Source organism: Crotalus tigris, unplaced genomic scaffold (genome assembly GCF_016545835.1).
Source record: "Crotalus tigris isolate CLP2741 ecotype Arizona unplaced genomic scaffold, ASM1654583v1 scf7180000018691.1937549, whole genome shotgun sequence".
NCBI classification, from domain to species: domain Eukaryota; kingdom Metazoa; phylum Chordata; class Lepidosauria; order Squamata; family Viperidae; genus Crotalus; species Crotalus tigris.
The window spans coordinates 1,061,303-1,080,709 of record NW_024097150.1 but is presented as its reverse complement, the minus strand read 5'-3'; the positions used below and the strand labels follow the sequence as shown (position 1 = coordinate 1,080,709).

The 19,407-nt window shown below is 41.1% G+C and overlaps 1 protein-coding gene across 3 annotated transcripts in view; it reads right to left on the bottom strand.

The window, feature by feature from the left end:
- LOC120313525 (amine sulfotransferase-like) overlaps nucleotides 1-19,407 on the bottom strand; it is a 41,022-nt gene that overhangs the window by 11,104 nt on the left and 10,511 nt on the right. For all 3 annotated transcript variants that reach the window (XM_039355524.1, XM_039355521.1, XM_039355523.1), the window contains exon 2: nucleotides 871-1,020. In XM_039355524.1, coding sequence (XP_039211458.1) covers nucleotides 871-1,012 — 142 coding nt within the window. In that variant the 5' untranslated portion in view covers nucleotides 1,013-1,020. The remainder of the gene's footprint in view (nucleotides 1-870; nucleotides 1,021-19,407) is intronic.

The window sequence follows — 19,407 nt, the reverse complement described above, 5'->3', positions numbered from 1 at the left end:
GAATGGGCCTCCCTGTGACTTTGCCCTCATACCCATCATGAGCAACCTGGCTAAGGAGAGCCAGCACAGCAGCAGCAACTTTGAGGAGGAGATAAATGCAGCTGGGTGCCCCCTTGGGGAAGTGGGGCTGGGCTTGGTGCTGCGGGCCAGGCTGGGTGTTTGACCTCTGCTGCCCAGGGCTCTGGGCAGCCCTCACCACCATCCAGCCCCCCCTGCATGGCCTGAGAGGAACAGTGAGGCTACTCCAGTGGACCATGCCTTGGCACTTGCCCTGGTCCCACCCCTTTCTGCCATCCCCAGATCTGTCCCACTCCTGCCCAGGCCCCCCAGACACCCTTGACACGAATGATGTAGAGCTAGCCATGCCTACCCAGTAGGCCACACCCACTCCATCCACACCCACCCAGTAGGCCGCACCTACCCAGGCCACACCCACCCAGCCTCCCAAGGGCAACCACAATGCTGATGCGGCCCTCAATGAAATTGAGTTTGACACCCCTGGTATAGGGTCTCCTGCTCAAACAGGGGGTTGGACTAGAAAACCACCAAAGTCTCTTCCAACTTTATTATTCTACATTCTATATTCTATGTTCTAATCTATGCAAAGCCAGCTTTCCTGTCAGGTCAGGAAGGATAGTAAACATTTCAGAGACACATAAAGACAATTGCTTCCTCTAAAATATTTGATGAGTTTATGAGGGAAAATCAGCTCTGTAAAGCAAAATAAAAATGGTCAAATTCTAATAAAATGCCAAATTTTAAAATCTGTTTACAACAGATGATACAGTTGCAGCAACAAAAGTACTGAAGAACTGACTAACAGCACAGGATACAAGATTAACTCTTCATTGAATGTATCTTTGAACTTACCTGATTTAGGATATGTGATTATAAATGTATCATCATCTCGGATTTCAAAATTTTCCAGTGAATCTATACTTTCAGGTGAGGACACCACTGGTACAAAATAGCATCCTTTGTGTAGGTACACGTCCTTCTCTGATGGCTCCATTGCCTGACCTGTTAATATAATAATTGATCAATTGAAAATAGTTTGTATATTTATGGTCAATATTGAATTAATTCAATTCTTTCAAAATCATGATTCCTGGCAACATGAAGTAAAACAACATATACCATTAGTTATTTAGTGAATTAGTTTCATAAACTCGTTTTTCACCCATGTAGGTCCCCATTGCAAAGAGTAAATTTGCTATTATTCTTCCCATCTAAGTGTTCTGTGTAGAAGAGAAAGTTTGAACTACAGTGTTAAGAACATACTAGGTGCAATTCTTTTCTTACCTTACCTTACCTTACAGTATATAGTGTCTGGCAGTCAGTGATGTCATGTCTAAAAACCAACTTATTTGGATTCCTACTCCTCAAATATTTAAGGAAGGCTGATCTTTCATCAAAGTTTGTGTCGGCACTGTATTTGCATTTTTTTAAAAAAAGAGCTAAAAGGGAAGTACGGCATGATTAAGTAATAACCTAAATAACAAGAATGGCAGAGACAGAAGTAACCTTCTCTATTTCACTAAAAAAATATTACTTGAAAGCCATGATAGATGACAGAGGTCTATATCTAAGGGACTCATCTGGGGATGATCTGGGATATAAAAAAGTGTTTAAAAGTATGAATAAAATGTGTGTCTGGATGTGGGAAATGTGAAAAAGAATGCTTGGTGGGAAAAAATATGGAAGAGACTATGGAGGAGAGCAAACCCATATTAGAGAAATGTTGCTGCCAAAAATGTGGATGCTTCTCTTCGTTGAATAACTTACTATTTTTTTCTGTCCAAAATGTGTATTGTGGAGAGTGAGGAATCGATGTTGCAATATGTGTATGTGAAGGTGATGAATTTTGACATCCACTGTAGCTATTAACTAGATAGATAACCTTTATTGTCAATTTTTTTGTATAGATTTTATAGTTTTTATAGGGTTAGGAATAAGGTGGGGTCGGAGTTAGGGTTGGGGTTTTTCCAAATAACATTCTCAATATTTAGTAAACAGCATAATGTCTGGGTTCATGTGTTTAACAAACAATAATAGATATAGTTTAATGAATAATGTTTAATGAAGAGAAGGCGAGGGGGGACATGATAGCAGTATTCCAAGATCTCAGGGGCTGCCACAAAGAAGAGGGAGTCAAGCTATTTTCCAAAGCGCCTGAAGGCAGGACAAGAAGCAACGGGTGGAAACCTATCAAAGAGAGAAGCAACCTAGAACTAAGGAGAAACTTCCTGACAGTTAGAACAATTAACCAGTGGAACAACCTGCCTCCAGAAGCGATGAATGCTCCAACACTGGAAGTTTTTAAGAAGAGACTGGACAGCCATTTGTCCGAAATGGTATAGGGTTTCCTGCCTGAGCAGGGGGTTGGACCACTAGATGACCTCCAATGTCCCTTCCAACTTTATTATTATTATTGTTATTGTTATTATAGTTAATTATCATAATCAATATGTTAATTAATCACTCAATAGCCTTCTTCTTGCTAATATATATTCAAAATTACATATCACATTCCTTTCTCTCTAACTCGTTTTTCTAGCCATTGATAGAAATTATCCCATGTTCTAAAGTACATTGAATCTTCTTTCTCTTTAAACTTTAAAGTCAATCTATCCACTTCTGCACACTCTAGAATTTTCTTAATTAGTACTTCTTCAGCTGGTGAGTTTTCATTTTTCCAATGTTGGGCAAATACAATTCTTGCTGCTGTTAGTATGTATAGTATTAAATATCTGCAATCTTTCTCATAATTAGCTCCTATTATTCCTAACAAAAATAATTCTGGTTTAAAGTCTATTTGTTTTTTAGTCATTTTCTCCAACCATAAATGTATTTTAACCCAAAATCTTTTTGCTTTAGGGCATGTCCACCAGATATGATAATAAGTACCTGGTCTTTGTTTGCATTTTTAACAGTTGTTTGAAGTATTTTTAAACATTTTTGCTAATCTCAATAGTGTCATATGCCATCTGTAAAACATTTTATATAAGTTTTCTTTATATGCCACTGCTTTAGTTAATTTAATATTTCTTTCCCATAACTTTTGCCAATCTTCTCATTCTATATTGTCATTTTTTTTTTTACTGTGGGCACACTGGCACAAATTAAAAATGAAATTCTGTTGCCTGCTCTCAAAAGTGTACACATACATATCACAGATATAAACATACTATATACAACATATGTATATACCTACACCCTTACATATAAATACATATAAATCTTAATCATTGTCCATTTTGAATGCATAGCGGAAAGAGGAAGCTTGAGAGTTCACAAGGTTAATATTGTATGGAACAAAACTGGATGTTCTGCTTCAGATACCACAAAGCCTCCTCCCAGAAGGTAACAAGGAAAACAGGTTATGAAGAGGATGTGTAGTGTCCCATACAGTTCTGTGGACCCTTCTCAAGATCATTTATATGCTATATCCTGGATAGAAGGGAGTGAGCTGCCAATAATCTTTTCTACCATCCTCACCACTCTCTGCACCGCCTTCCTGTCTGAAGCAGTGATGCTTCCAAACCAGACTGTAATGCAATATGACAGGATGCTCTCGATCATCCCTCTGTAGAAAGTAGTAAGAACAGGGGAAGGAAGATGTACTTTTGTCATGTGACACAGAAATGCAGATACTGCTGTGCACGCTTCCCCAGTGTCTTGCTGTTGAGCAACCAAGCCAGCCTACTCATTAGCTGCACACCTGGAAATTTGATGCTGCTAAACATCCCCACAGGTGAATCATTAATGCACAGAGGAGTGTGGTTGTACCTGCCTTTTCTGAAATTGACAATGATCTCTTTAAATTTTTCCAACGTTTAAAACTAGGCTGTTTTTCTTATAATAGTTCACCAAACCCTCAACCTCTTTGCGGTAAGCACCCTCATTATCACCTTGAATATCTTCTGTAGAGCAATTTGGATGGTAAGCAAACTGAAGTAAGTCAAATTCTGGCGGGAGGCTAGATACAATAATGTCCTTTATCAGCTTCTCAAAATATTTCATAATGCTGGATGTAAGTGCAACTGGGTGGTAATTATTGATACCAGTAATTGTAGACATTTTTGACACTGGCAAAATAATGGCATCTTAAAATGTGATGGGACTATGAAGGTAATCATGGTCTTTAAGGATAAGCTGTAGTTTTCTTTGATGGCTTTATTCTGACTGACTCTGCCAATATGGTACAAGAAGGAGAAAATAACCCTAACCGCCTGTAAGAGGAATCTTGCTCCTTCTTCCTTGGTACAGATCTACATGAATAACAATAACAAAAATGAAAAGTTGGGTTTTTATGATGATTTTATGACCTTTCTTGCCACAGATGTTAAGTGAATCATTGCAGTTGTTAAGTTAGTAACACGGTTGTTAAGTGCATCAGGTTACCCCGTTGACTTTGCTTGTCAGAAGATTGCAAAGGGTGATCACCGGGAACACTGCAATTGTCATAAATATCAATCAGTTTCCATGTGTTGGAATTTTGTTCATGTGACCATAGGGGATGCTGCAAAGTTTGTATGTGTGAAAAACGATCATAAGGCATTTTTTCAGTGACATTGGAACCTCAAGTGTTCACTAAACAAACTGCTGTCAGTTGAGGATCATCTGTACAAGGTTTCACTAGTCCACAGGTCGGCAACCCATGGGAGAGAGGGAGAGAGCAAGGAGAGGAGAGAGAGAGAGAGAGAGAGAGAACTCATGCACAGCAGCCTCTATTTCTTTTTAATTAAGCTATTCAATCAAGCTCCCCCCTCGCGTGCACACACGTTTTGTGGCTCCCAGTGTTTTCTTTTCTCTGGGAAATGGGTCCAAGTGTTTAAGGTTGCCAACCCGTGCCTTAACATAATATATATAGAAGGTTAGAAGATTGTAAATTTAGTTTGGTAAGATTCTCCACATTAGGTGTTGGCAAATGTAGAATTGGTCTCGACTGGATTTTATTGTGTCATCTCTAGGCTTGACCCTGACATTGTAGTAATCAGTTTGTCAAAATCAAAGAATGAAAGATCAACTCTGTAGGAACTGAATAGCTTTTGGGTTCTGGATAGAATTCCTTCGCCTTTGATGGAGAGTATGATCCAGATTAATCTCTGGCACTCAGGCCCCAAATGACTTCAGTGTCCTGAATTTCTAGCTGAACCTGGTCTAATAGTGTGATTCCAGGTTCCTGCAACCACTCTGTTCTGTTTCTCGCATTGGTAGGTATTGAACAAAGCAGGAGTAACAAATAGGTACTTCTTTATTTCAAGCTAAACAGAACTCAGAAGAGGTCACATAAAATGTATCTTAGACCAATATTTCTTAGTGATAAGGCATATCCACCAGGCATGGTAATAAATGCCTGGCTGTTGTTTACATTTCCAGCAAATATCCGAAACATTTTTAAACATTTTTGCTAAGTGTCATATGCCATCTATAAAACATCTTATATAAATTTTCTTTATATGCTGCTGCTTTTGTAAGCTTAATATTTTTATCCCAAAGTTTTTGCCAGTCTTCCAAATCTATAGAACGTCCAATGTTCTTTGCCCATACTATCATTGTTTCTTTCACTTGTTCTTCTTCCATCTTCCAGTTTAAAAGAAATTTATAAAGTTTTCTAATCAAATTCTCATCTGTTTTTAACAAAAAATTATCTAATGGGGTCTGTTCTTTGTAAAAACCTGTTGATTTTATATCTTTTTTGTATCGTGTTTGAATTTGCAAATAGGACCACCATGTCAAGTCAATATCTTGTAGTTGGAAAGTTTGCCTGTCCTTAAGTTTTCCCTCTTTGTCTAAAATGTCTTTATAACTAGCCAGTTTGTCATAATTAATCAGATTTGGATAAGCAAATGCTTCCATTGTTGAGAGCCACTCAGGTATTTTCATATATATTTTATGTTTAATTTTCTCCCATTCTGAAAGTAGTACATTTCTTATCACATGATTGTAAAACCCCCTTTTTTTCAATATTGATTTATTCAAGGACCATCTCAGTCTTTTCTTAAGTCCTTTCCAGGTCATTTTCATTGAATTATGGTCTGCCCAAATGTTAGGTTCTATTTCAATTTCTTGTATCATGGCCTTTAAGTCCAAAGAAGTCCATATCATGTCAATTCTTGATCACAATTTATGTCTATTAGAATAAAAGGTATATTGTGCTTTTTCCAGGTACATCTCTCTCCAAATGTCCTGTATACAAAGTTCATCTTTCACTCTTAGAAAGGGTTTATGTAGAATATTATTTCCTTTTTCCCCGTTTATAACTTTTATAGTCCTGTACTGGATGAACAATTGCGTTAAAGTCTCCAAGTATACACAAGCTATGGTAATTTAAGTCCACCAGTTTATCATATAATTGCTGAAAGAATTGATCTTGCTTCTCGTTGGGAGCATATATCACAACCATCAGTATTTGTTTTTGATTCCATGTAATCTCAACCATCAGTATTCTTTCCTCTTCATCAGCATAAATTTGTTTTGGATTCATCTTTTTTTTTATATATAGAGCTATCCCTCTTTTCTTTTGTGATGTCAAGGAGAAATAAAGTTTACCCTGTTCTGACTGGGGACCCCAGTACCTTTCCGAGGCAACTCTTCTGATGGACAGTCTTTCTTGCAACCCAAACAGATGGCGGGGATGTGGCCTTGCCAGCCACATGCCTGGCAAGTGGCAGAATGAAAACGACAGTCAGTACATTTGTGGCGGCCTCCATACCTGAAACACTGAGAGAAGAGAACTGCCTTGTCAAAGCTTTTGTCTGCTTGCCTTTGAGGTCTTCATTTCGGAGGCTGTTGCAACTGATCAACCTTGTTGTCTGACTCTGAGTCTTTCGGCGACTTCTTGATGGATCATGTCCGAGGAAGGAGGATTCTTGGAGAGCCGCAAGGCCTTAACAGCTCCTCCTGCTGCTTCTTCGGCCGTTATCTCCCTCAGCGTGTCTTGGAAGGAGAGTTTCTTTAGCAAAAATCTTTTGCTGAAGTTCTTGGCTCCTCAGACCACAAACTAGCTGGTCTCATAGCCACTTTTCCATGTCCTTAAATTTGCACGGCCTTGCAGCTTGGCTCAGAGCAGCAATGAAATCTGTGGCAGACTCTCCTGGATGCTGGTCCCGCTGTTTAAAAGCATGTTGCCAAGTGACAGCTTCGGCTCAAAATGTTTTTTGAGCATTCTTTTCAGTTCCGCGTAAGCAATGGACTCCAAAGGTGCTGGAGCAACCAAGTTTTCCGCAATGTCAAAAGTCTCTTGACCGCAAACACACAGCAGTGTCGTGGCCTTCAGTCTGTCCTCCCGAACTTGGTTGATTCTAGATAATTTTCCACCCTGGCAATGTAGAAGCTTCAACGTTCAGGATGCGTGATGTCGAATTCTGAAAGAGGACCAATCTTCGCCATGAAGAATCTTGGTGGCCTCTTTCAATGCCTCGTGCTGCACAGGCTTCCAAAGGGGTTCCAGGACAATTCCTTGCGGCACTCTCCTCCAGCTTTTTTGTAATGGCAGGCAGAGCAAAGGAGGTTGGAACGCCATACTTCTCAGTGCTTGCAAAGCTTTCCATGGTGAGTCAGCCTTTGAATTTGCAGCAACACAATCCCACCTTCATCGCCAATGTTCTTTTTCTTGCGTTGGCAGGCATTGAATGAAGCAAGAGTAACAAACAGGTTACTTTATTTCAAGCTAAACAGAACTCAGAACAAATTGGCTCCACCCCTTTTTATACATTCAGCTTAGGGCACTGTCAGCCAATGAATGCAACATATTCTCCTGCTCAATTGCATACTAATGATTAGCCAGACAGTAAGTCTGGCTAGCAGGCCACTGGTCTGCTAACGGTTTCCTTGCACCTGCTCCAAGTTTATGCTCAATACATAACACACTCATTAGAGGTACAGCAATATTCTTTGTATGCAACTGCCCATAAGCATAACTCAGAAATTGTAGGAAATGCAAAATATGGCAGCAAAACTGTCATCCTAAATATTATTGAGAGGTCACATAAAATGTATCTTAAAGGAACTTAAGTGAGCCTTAAGGTTGGTAAATAACATTTAGATCTTGAATATATGACTCTTATTAATTAAGGATATGGCTTTCCTGAAAAATACCTTTTTTGTTTCCATTCAATTGTGTGGAAATAGAACAAAAAGTTTGCCTGGAGAAGGGTCATTGACCCAAGGCTTTGAGGAGAGTAATGTAAAGATGGAGGAAAGGCCTTCTCTGTTGCAGCATCTTGGCCTGGAGTAGCCTCCTTCTTAGACAGCCATGGTGAGTTCAACTTTATTAGTCTTTTCACTTTAGAGAACTTAGTGCATGATTTTCCTCTATTGTGATGGCTTATTTAGCAACTGAATGTGAGGTAGCATTGTAAGTCTGCCATGGTCACATGATATTCCATTTAACAGTGCTTAGTAATTGTGTACACAATACTGGCATTCAAATATTTGAGCTGGTTTTCTTTCACCTACAGCAACTTGTCTCATGAGGGAGAATTTTGAGGCAATAGCTAGGGCATTATCTGTCAACTGTTGGGCTCTCAGCTAATACCTAAAAGGCCCAGTGGAGTTGCTCTCTGTAGCAGCATGAAAGACAGCTGGGTGACTTTGGGCTAGTCTCTCTCTCTCTCTCTCTCTCTCTCTCTCTCTCTCTCTCTCTCTCTCTCTCTCTCTCTCTCTCTCTCTCTCTCTCTCTCCCCAACCCACCTCTCAGGGTGTGGTAGTGGGGAGAAGAGGAAGAAGTATTATGCATGTTAGCTTCTTTGAGTAATTTATAAAATAATAAAGGTGGGATCAAAATCTAATAAATAAAAAGCTGCACTTCTGAAAGAGGAGAAAATCCCCTCAAATGGGTTGTATGGCACAGCAAAGAAGAGCCAGCTGTGCTCAAGCTGCAGGAACATCAGCTCTCTCTCTCTCTCTCTCTCTCTCTCTCTCTCTCTCTCCCTCTCTCTTTTAAGACAATTTACCCTAGGATTAGTTTTCATGTTCTTGAATGTAGACATCTCCACAACTTTGTCCACTTCCTGGTTGCTCAGCTCTTTCCCAACAAATCTGCATATCTGAAATACTGTACCTCTAAGATCCTGGAAGAAGAATTATTTGCTTTTGGAGTATTTGTACAGGCATCACGTATGCCCCTAATTTGGAGTAAGCTCCACTGAACTGAATGGAATTGATTTCTGGGTGAAAGCATTATATAAAATAGCATTAAAGGTTTAAAAAAAGCATCATTAATTTCTTTATGCAGATAACACAATGGTGGAAAAGAACTATGTGGAGACCTTGGATAACAGACATTTCCCACTACATCTACATAAGTTTTAAGTGAAAAAAGGTATGTGTGTGTGTGTGTGTGTGTGTATACATAAATAACAACATGCACATACATACAAAAATATTTATTAGATCTTTACTTTTGAGTAACTGTGAACAAGTTTACACTTAAGTTAATTGTGATTCCTCAGATAGGCTCTTTACTAGCGCCACCATATATGAGCTCCAAAAAAAACTAGGCAAGCAGTGTTTCCTTACAGCTGTCTTAGGGATGTCTGAATGTTTGGTCCTCAGATAGATTTGGGAAGTAAAGTTGGCAGCTGTTCAGACTTGGCATCTCTGTCCACACAGAAAATATTTTTTTTTTGTTTGCTTTGCAGTACAAGATGCCTGGAATCTGACAGAATGGAATATACTCCAATTTTCAGAAACTTCTGTTTGCTGTGGGAAAGAAACTGATCTTTGTTTTCATCATAACAACTTAAGGAGAGACTTATTTTTTCAGTTTGTGACTGGGGTGGCTGCTTCTGGTTGCAACCACACAAGAAGGGATTGCCTGATTTAGTCCCCATTTCCTCTTAGTGAACCCTGTTAGGTCCTTATAACTATATTGGTTGACATGGATTTTTATTTTTACAGAGAGGTGCTGATTCCTGAGGATTTCATATTTCTTTCTAGAGAAACCAATGAGAAACAAGGTGAAATTTAGCCTGGGGTGTCATTGGAGGGTGAGAACACTTCACAACTCACTGTTATAGTTAGAATAGAGCAGGAGTCTTCAAACTTGGCCCTTTTATGACTTGTGGACTTCAACTCCCAGAATTCCTCAGCCAGCGTGCCTGGCTGAGGAATTCTGGGAGCTGAAGTCAACAAGTCATAAAAGGGCCAAGTTTGAAGACCCCTGGAACAGAGTAACAAGATTAGCCTACTTTTCCCCTCAGCTTCTTGGGACTAGGTAATGTGGCAGATGTGACATGATGACATGAGTGATGCAGCTGAGCAATATCTGCATTGTATCAGTTGTATTCTATGGATGCACACCAATGTGATATGGAAATATTTTCTCTTCCATCCCGAATGGCCTCCACACAAAATCATTCTGGGTCCAAATACTTCCCAGAAAGGAAAATCAACCAGTTTTAAACTTCAGGGAATTATTTAGGTTTCACATTACATATATTACCAAAGATGTATCATTAATTGAAGAAATAACTTTGAATATGGTCTGATTTCATGTAGAAACTGATTAAGACCAATAGCTCTTCTATTCACATAGGACTTTTGAGCAGAACAAACTTATTATAATACTAAGCATATTATGTGCTGTCAGATTTATTTTTGAGTGAATTCTGAGATTCTTTTCATCACACAAACATAGTTATATATTGCCTTGAAAGAAAACATTCTAATTTAATATTAGAAGTATGCCGTTTGAAGTTTAGAAATGTCTTAGAGCAAGCAAGGATATTATTAGATCAGGGCTTTTCAACTTTTTCACCCATTGTACCACTTTTAGGATAAGGCAATATTTGAGTGCCACCAGTTGCCCAGCAAGGTGTCAAAAACTTGATGACCCGCCCCCAAAAAGGAAAAAAATGATAAAGTATAGGTAGTCCTTGGCTTACAACAATTCGCTTAGTGACTGTTTGAAGTTACAATGGTACTGAAAAAAGTGACTTATAACCATTTTGACTGTTGCAGCATCCCCATGGTCATGTGATCACCTTTTGCAACTTTTTGACAAATGAAGTCAATGGCCAGGGGGGCATGGCCAGCTAATCACTCAGGTTGCAGGGTACCTGTGAAGGGTGCGGGCGGGGGATGTGGGGGGGATCTGAGGGTCTCTGGTGGAGGGGGTGGGACAGGCAAGGGAGCCATCCCTCCGCCCTTCCCTCCCTCCCATTGTCCCTTCCTTCCTTCCTTCCTTCCTTCCTTCCTTCCTTCCTTCCTTCTTTCCTTCCTTTCTTCCTTCCCTCCCTCTTTGTCTCTTCCTCCTTTCCTCCCTCCCTTCCATTGTCCCTCCCTCATTTCCCCTTCCTTCCTTCCTTCCTTCCTTCCTTCCTTCCTTCCTTCCTTCCTTCCTTCTTTCCTTCCTTCTCTCTTTGTCTCTTCCTTCCTTCCCTCCCTCCCTTCCATTGTTCCTTCCTTCCCTCTCTCCCTCCCATTGTCTCTTTCTTCCTTCCTTTCTTCCTTCCCTCCCTCTTTGTCTCTTCCTCCTTCCCTCCCTCCCTTCCATTGTCCCTCGCTCATTGTCCCTTCTTTCCTTCCTTCCTTCCTTCCCTCTTTGTCCCTTCCTTCCTTCCCTCCCTTCCATTGTTCCTTCTTTTCTTCCTTCCCTCCCTCTTTGTCTCTTCCTCCTTCCCTCCCTCCCTTCCATTGTTCCTTCCTTCCTTCCTTCCTTCTTTCCTTCCTTCTTTCCTTCCTTCCTTCCTTCCTTCCTTCCCTTTGTCCCTTTTTTCCTTCCCTCCCTCCCTTCCATTGTTCCTTCCTTTCTTCCCTCTCTCCCCCCATTGTCCCTTCCTTCCTTCTTTTCTTCCTTTCTTTCTCCTTCCCTCCCTTCCTTCCATTGTCCCTTCCTTCCTTCCCTTTGTTCCTTCCTTCCTTCCCTCCCTCCCTTCCATTGTTCCTTCCTTCCCTCCCTTTGTCCCTTCCTTCCTCAAGAAGGGACAAGAGGAGGGGGACAGGCTGCCAGCAAGGCTGGTGGCTGTGCTGCCGGTGGCCATGGCAACATGGCAAACCTGCCTGTGCATGCACAGAGGCAGAGGCAGAGGCAGAGGAGAGCTCTGCCCAGCTTACTTGCTCGTGCTTTGCTAGAAAACATGCCGCTTGCTAATTTAGCAGGAATGCCAGGATCAGTGCCGGGCTACAGCTGATTCGCACTTCTGCTAAATTAGCAATCGGCATGTTTTCCAGCAAAGCGCTAGCAAGTGAGCTGGGCAGGAGCCCAAGAGAGCAGCTACAGCTGATCTGCACTTCTGGGCTGCTCTGCAGAAGTGCGGATCAGCTGTAGCTGCACGCCCCGATCCTGGGCTCTTGCCCAGCTCACTTGCTTGTGCGAGCAAGAGGGCAGGGGTGAGGAATTGGCATTTCTGAGCACACACCTGTTCGCGCCCCTTCATTCTTCTGAATGAAGAATTTTAGGGGGTGTTGAAAGCGAGACAGACTTAGGGCTATATTAAGACCATAGATGTAAAGAGAGTGGTAGGGAGGTGAATTCGGGGTGGAGCAGAAAACACGAGGGGAGGCGTTAGGAAATAAGCACCAAAGTACATGGTGCCTTGCAAGGGATTCCCGAGTGTTCCATAATTGTTTTTCCTCTCTAATCTACATGAGAAAAACTTTTGCGGTGTAAATCTGAAACCAGGTGTTCCTGTGAGATGGTGCAGGAGGTCCTTGGGAGAGATGAGGACAAGCTTGGCATTTCCTCTCTCCCAATCCACTTCCTCTTCTTTATCCCCTTCCCCAGCCTGCCTGCAATCTTAGCTTTTGGCTCCGTGGCTTTTCTTTGCCTAACCTAGCCAAGCTTTCTTCCGCCCACCCCGCTCCTGGGAACTGGAACACCGAGGAGGTATGGCAGAAACACGTGAAGGCGAGAAGTAAAAAACAAAACACATGCAGAGTTCCAGCCAGCAGAGGCTTGGCAGCCTGGCTGCCGAGGAATAGGGGAGCGCAAAGCCAAGGAGAAGAAGGTGGCGGTTTCCTTCCAAAGGGGGCTCCTTTTCTCCACCCCTTTCCCTGGATTTGTGGGGGAGTTTCTCATCTCCAGTGCTGACAGGTGCTCCTTCCAACCCACTGGGAGCTTTCTCACCCCCTTTGCTTCTCCCCCCACTTTCATGATGATTGTGGCGCCCTTGAGAAGCTGATCATGCTTTGAACCTTAGGAGAGAGGAGGAGTCCCTCCTTCCTTCCCTCTCTCCCTGTAAAGCCCCCGCGGGCTCATTGTGAATGGGTGGGGGGAGAGTCAAGGTTGACATGTGGGGCAGCAAAGGAGACCAGCGGCCAGCACCATTCTACCTGGCAGCTTGAGTGTTGGCTCCATGGGCGTCCCAGCCAACAGCTGAGTGGCTCCGACTTCTGGCTGCCAAACAGCTGAGTCCTCTGGGAGGCAACGTGAAGGCCCTGAGGGGTATCGCAAGCTCACGGGGGGGGGGAAGGAAAAGAAGATGGAAGAGAGGAAGGCTGCAACAGAGAGAGAGCGAAGGGGAAAAGGAGGCGTGGTTGTGATGTTGGCGGTCAGGGCCACTAGCAGTCTCAAACCCCTTCCTGCCGAGGGAGTGGATGGCTCTGTCTCCTATCACAGGGCTTTTCAACGGGAGGTACACGTACCACTGGTGGTACACGACCACCTGGCTGGTGGTATTCGGTGGCGTCTTTCTCCCCCCCACGGCGTTGCCTTCCTCCCCCTCGCTGCGCTCCTTCCCAGCTCACTTTTTTGTGGAAAACATGCTGCTTGGCAGTAGCCTCCACAAACCCTACTGAATGTGCCCTGCAGGGGGCGTGTAAAGAGCACAGGAGCAGAGCAAGGCCCCACCCTCTCCAGGGACTCATTGTGCAGCAACTGGATTGACTTCTTCTTGTGCATGGAGGTCAGTGAGATCCATATCGCCCATCTCCTCTCTCTTCTTACTTAGCAACAAGTGCTAGCCTGATAGGACAGGGCTTTTCAACCTTTTCACCCATTGTACCACTTTTAGGATATGGCAACATCTGAGTACCAACAGTCGCCCAGCAAGGTGTCAAAAACTTGATGACCAAAAAAAAAAAAAGGAAAAAAGTGATAAAGTACAGGTAGTCCTCGATTTACAACAGATTGCTTAGTGACTGTTCAAAGTTACAATGGCACTGAAAATAGCCCCAAGCCACAGCCGAGCAAGACACCTGCCTGCCAACCCAGCGGTGTTCTTCCTCCTGTCCGAGGTTTTCATTGTTGTGAGCATTTCTGTTGAGGATTGGCAGCGGGGGTGGGGGGTGTTTGGTTTTTATTCACCCCATCTTCTGGTTTTGGTCACTTCACATGACTCTGGGTCACTGTGAGCGTCATAAATATGAATCAGTTGCCAAGCATCTGAATGTAAATTACAAGAGATGCTGCAACATTCCAGCTGATCAGCGCTTCTTCTGGGCTCAGCAGAAGCGCCAGGATCAGTGCTGCTTTCCAGCTGATTTGTGCTTCTTCAGGGCTCAGCAGAAGACCAGGATCAGTGCTGAGCTCCAGATGGAGCCTAATGCTGATCCTGGCGCTTCCACTGAACCCTGATAGCCCCGAAGAAGCGCTGATTGGCTGGAAAGCGGCACTGATCCTCACGATTCCACTGAGCCTGACAGCCCTGCAGCTCCAGCTATCTCTCGCTCTGCCTTGTGTGGTGCTGCCACCAGTTCAGCTCATTCCCCTCCCCCGCTACCACTTTTCTAGGATGGTCGCATACCACCTGCCAGGTTCCAATGTACCACAGGTGGTACCTGTACCACTGGTTGAAAAGCCCTGACCTAGAGGGAAAACTCACTTAAAATCTAGAAATGTTACATTTGATATTTAGAAATGTTTTAAAGCAAGCAAGAATAGTAATTGATTATATTGTGAGTTGTATGAAGTAGACAATAGTTCTGAAGTTCTGGATTGAGAGTTTTAAGATATCAAACCTATGTCTCCATATGTACTAACTTCTAAACTATGGGCCTTACATTTGTCCCTTGTTGGAGTAGGAAGGAATTCATTTAATAATAGAAGTAACATTTTTTGCTACTTCTAGACCTCTTTTTCCAAGGGTTCCTCATTGAGGAAGGAAGGAAGGAAGGAAGGAAGGAAGGAAGGAAGGAAGGAAGGAAGGAAGGAAGGAAGGAAGGAGAATGGCAGGTGGCATTACTGAAGTGCAACCTCATGGTGTTCCATAGATACATTCTTTCCTTCTTCCTAGCTCTAGAGCTCTTGAGAAAGAAAGGAGCTTGGAAATTGTTCTATCAAAGCCACAGCATACAGAATTCTCCAAATTCTTAAAAAATCAAAGGGGGAGAGAGAGAACCATGCAGTCAATGTGGTCTGTTCTGTGAGTAAGGCTTTAATAAGAAATGCCTGGTTTCAATGATACAGACCAAGTTCCAAAATAAAGGCATTTATTTATGAAGAGCAGAACTAACAAAGGCTACAACCACATGTACAAAATTCAAAACTAGATCAACATAATCAGTGCAACGTATCTATTCACAAGTTAGAAATGTGGCACAAGAAAGGTTCATCTCCTGCTTGGATGGAATCCAGCATTTTTCCCTACCTCTTCTTTCAAAAAACCCAAACCAGAGAAAATCGTTTTCAGAAAAACTATTCTTGCAATTCTTCTGTCTAAAAAGCCCTTGAATACAAAACAAAAAGCTATCATGACCTCTTTTTTTCTAGGTGATAGAAAAAGTGAGTCAGAGTATGGAGGGAGTGGTGGGGTGAATAGTAAAGAGCACCAAGTTATAGTATAGAAAAAGTTCCTTCTTTCTCTTGGGTCAAAGCAGGGTAAGAAAGAGTTAAATCTTTTCTTTCTGGGTGGGGTTTCCAAGTAAGGGGATCCTTACTTGGTTGCAATACTTTCAAAGCATGCTGTAAACAAGATCCTAATTATGCAGAATTCCCTTGCTTAGTAAAGGATACCAACATGCTCTTAGCTCCACTAATTCCAGATTTATTATTATTATTATTATTATTTTTAAAAAGCCCTTTTAGCAGTTCTATTAACTTTTGATAATTGCAGAATGATTCCCAACAAGAAGGCTTACTTAGAACATAAAGAGGGGCAGAATGAAATTTCCCAAAGAGAAAGTTTAGTTACAGTATGAAATTCAAATATACATTTCTCATATCATATTACAGAATTCTTACCAGATTTTGGATAAGTGACTATGAATATATCACTGTCTCTGACTTCAAAATCTTCTACTGACTCAAAAAGGTCAAGTTTCATTAATTCTATTAGTATATTATAACTTTTATAGTTGAATAATTCTGCATAATTTTCCATAATAATAGGGCTGCAATAAAAGAGAAATTAAAGTTTTCCCCCCTCCTTAATGTTAGCAGCATTAGTGTTGGGATCTCTCACTTTATAAGCCCTTTGTTTCAATAACTCACACTTGGCAGCCTTCTTCAGCAATGATCCCCAAGAGGAAACAAACTGGAAATATTCAGATTTTTTTTCTACAACTGTTAAAACGGGAACTCAAAACATTACATGTAAGGTCTTCAACATTATCAACAGAAAAACAAGGAAGATGAATTTTTTATAGTTGTTATATACTGTATATGCCGGCGTATAAGACGACTTCCGGAAGCGCTAAACTCGGTGCCAAAGATGGGGGTCGTCTTATATGCCAAGTCGTCTTATACGCCGGAAATACTGATAGTTTCCGGCGTATAAGACAACGTTCTAGGAATGTGGATTGGCGACAAAGACGGGGGTCGTCTTATACGCTGGGTTGCCTAATACACCGGCATATACGGTATTCCCAGGAGGTGGGGAAACTCTTTGAACTTAATTTAACAAAAAGTAATAAAAATATCATGTCGGTAGTACCATTCTTTGATGGAAAGTAAAGAGGAATTTTAAAGTGTTCCGCAGAATTTAGTGGAGACTGAATGTTCTAGGAGATCATGCAATTTAGAAAGCCCAGTGTTTATTTTCTTATTGTAATGTCCATGGAGTTTCAAAATCATGATGGTTGTCCCAAAGGTCCTGTTCAAAAGGCAAATGAACTTCCTTAGTTTTTTCTTTGAAAACATTTTGCTTCTCATCCAAGAAATGTTTTGAAGAAAAAACAAGAAAGACCTCCCTTTTTGCCTTTGTCAAATTATTTTAACAAGGTGCAATTATTCTTGAAAAATGTTATAATTTTTTAAATTAATTGTACCATTTAACTTTAACATTTTAATTTTTCTATAGTGTTTTATATTTTGATGCTTTATTGTACATCAACCAGAATCCCTCTTTGAGGGAGATGGGCAGTTCAGAAATGTGAAATATAAATGAATAAGCCTTGGTATAGCTGTATAAGAGAATTTTCTCTCTTTTTCTTTCTGTCATGTGTTCACTCAGCAACCATTCCTTTTCAGACCTGGTTGTTGGAAAGGAACTCTGTTACTAAATTAGTGGGTAAATAAATACTCCTTGTTTACATTGTATGAGATCAGTGTTAGTCTGGGATAGTAAAAATTCAGGCATCTGATAGCATCTTTCCAGATTAAAACTTTTTATTAGAAGGCACACACTTTTGTGAGAAGCTTATTAGCTTCTGACGCCTTCTGATTCCTAGTTTATAGTAATTACAAATATAGTTGTTCATAGCTAGTTGATATTCTAATGACTTTATAAAGATTTTATTGGGGTTTTTTTCATAAACATATATTAATTTTTCCAATCAACGGTTTGGCAGAGAATGAGACAGCCATGAGAGGCTGGTTCTCCAGCCTCTCAGTCTGTTTCGCTTCACCTAGCATCTCTTAAAGGGATGGAAAGTTGCCCTGGAGGGGTAACGAAGAAAGAGGGATGTTTCAGGAGCTTAGATTTTGTGGCAACCAATCTGGGTGGACTGAAGCCCCCTCTAAAGGAGCAGAAGAAAGGCTGCCAGGAGAGCCGAGGCAGCCCAAGTTGTCTACAGCCTGAAGGGAAGCTATGAAAAACAGCTGATCTCCAACAACAAGCTTTGTCTGGGTGAGCTGAAGTCTTTTCCTTCTCCCTGTGATTGAAAATATTGAGACCCTGAAAGGGAGAACTTGAAAGAGTAAAAAACCCCAGAGAGACTTTTGAAGTGGCAAATTAACATTAAGGGGAAATATTGAGTTTGGAGTGTGGAGACTGATAAATAAGCCGAGGAGGACACCTAGTGGCAAAAAACAAGGAATAAAAAGAAAGTGACCTTGAGAAACTTGAGAACAAAAGAAAGCCTCAGTTTGAGATAACAAGTGAAAAGACTTTTTATAGCTATGCTTGTTGACATTGGCTAAAAACCAAATAGAAATTATCTGGAAAAAAAAGGAACATTTTAGATCCAAGAAAGACTGGAGGAGGTGGATTTGCCTCACAACAGCTGATTCCTGTTTACGCTTTGGATATAGGTTTAAGACTCTGACCCACAAAATGAGTATATCTAATATTTCCAGACTTGCAAAGAAAACCTCTTCGGCGCCCTCTGTTGGACAAGCCAGCCCAACAACTGAGAGTTCTGTCAGTACATTGCTACAGCGTGACAAAGCAAGCACAGCTCAAGATGAAACACAGGCCTCATTAAAATTAATTCAAGAAATCTTGCAGAAAAACCATGAGGGGACACAAATTAAACTGGAGAAAGTAAACAAAGAAATTCTGGATATAAAGACACAATTTGAAGTCCAAAATCAAAAGATCATTAAAAATGAACAGAATATCCAGAAAGTGGAAAATAAAACTGAGGACATTGATAAAAAGGTGGAAATGTTATTGCAAAAGAATGAAGGACAAACAAATCAAGAGCTAGAACGGGCTATGGCAACGGTAGAAATGAGAGAGGTGGAACATTATTTGAGATTTCAAAATACTCCTGAAGATAGTGAAGAAAATATAGAAATGGTGATCATTGTATTATTGGTAGAACTTTTAAATGCAGACAGAGCAGCTATCCAGAATGAAATGAATCAAATATTCCGCATGAATTCAAGCTATGCAAGAAAAAACAGACTACTGTTTGAACTGCATCAACAACAAGGGGATAAGCAGATGGGAGAGATGGCCCAAGGAGCAATGGCACAAGGAGAACAACAGAAGGAGAAATGTGAACAAACAGGTGAAGGAGAAGGAACTGCCAGAAAACAAAGGACCACAAGATCGACTAGACCAAAATATAAGTAATGAAAGAGGAAATGGAGAAAAAAATGATTTTTTTTTGGTAAACATACATGGACTAAACTCCCCATCAAAAAGAAATAATTTTTTTAGGAAACTTCAGAGATTAAATATAGATATAATCTGTTTACAAGAGACACGCATAAAAAACAACATTATAAACTGTTGGAATATCTGAAAATGGGGAAGCTTCATTACACATCAGCACAACAAAAGAAACGAGGGGTGGCTGTATACGTTAAAGAGACAATAGATTCTAAATTATTATATTCAGATGAAGAAAGAA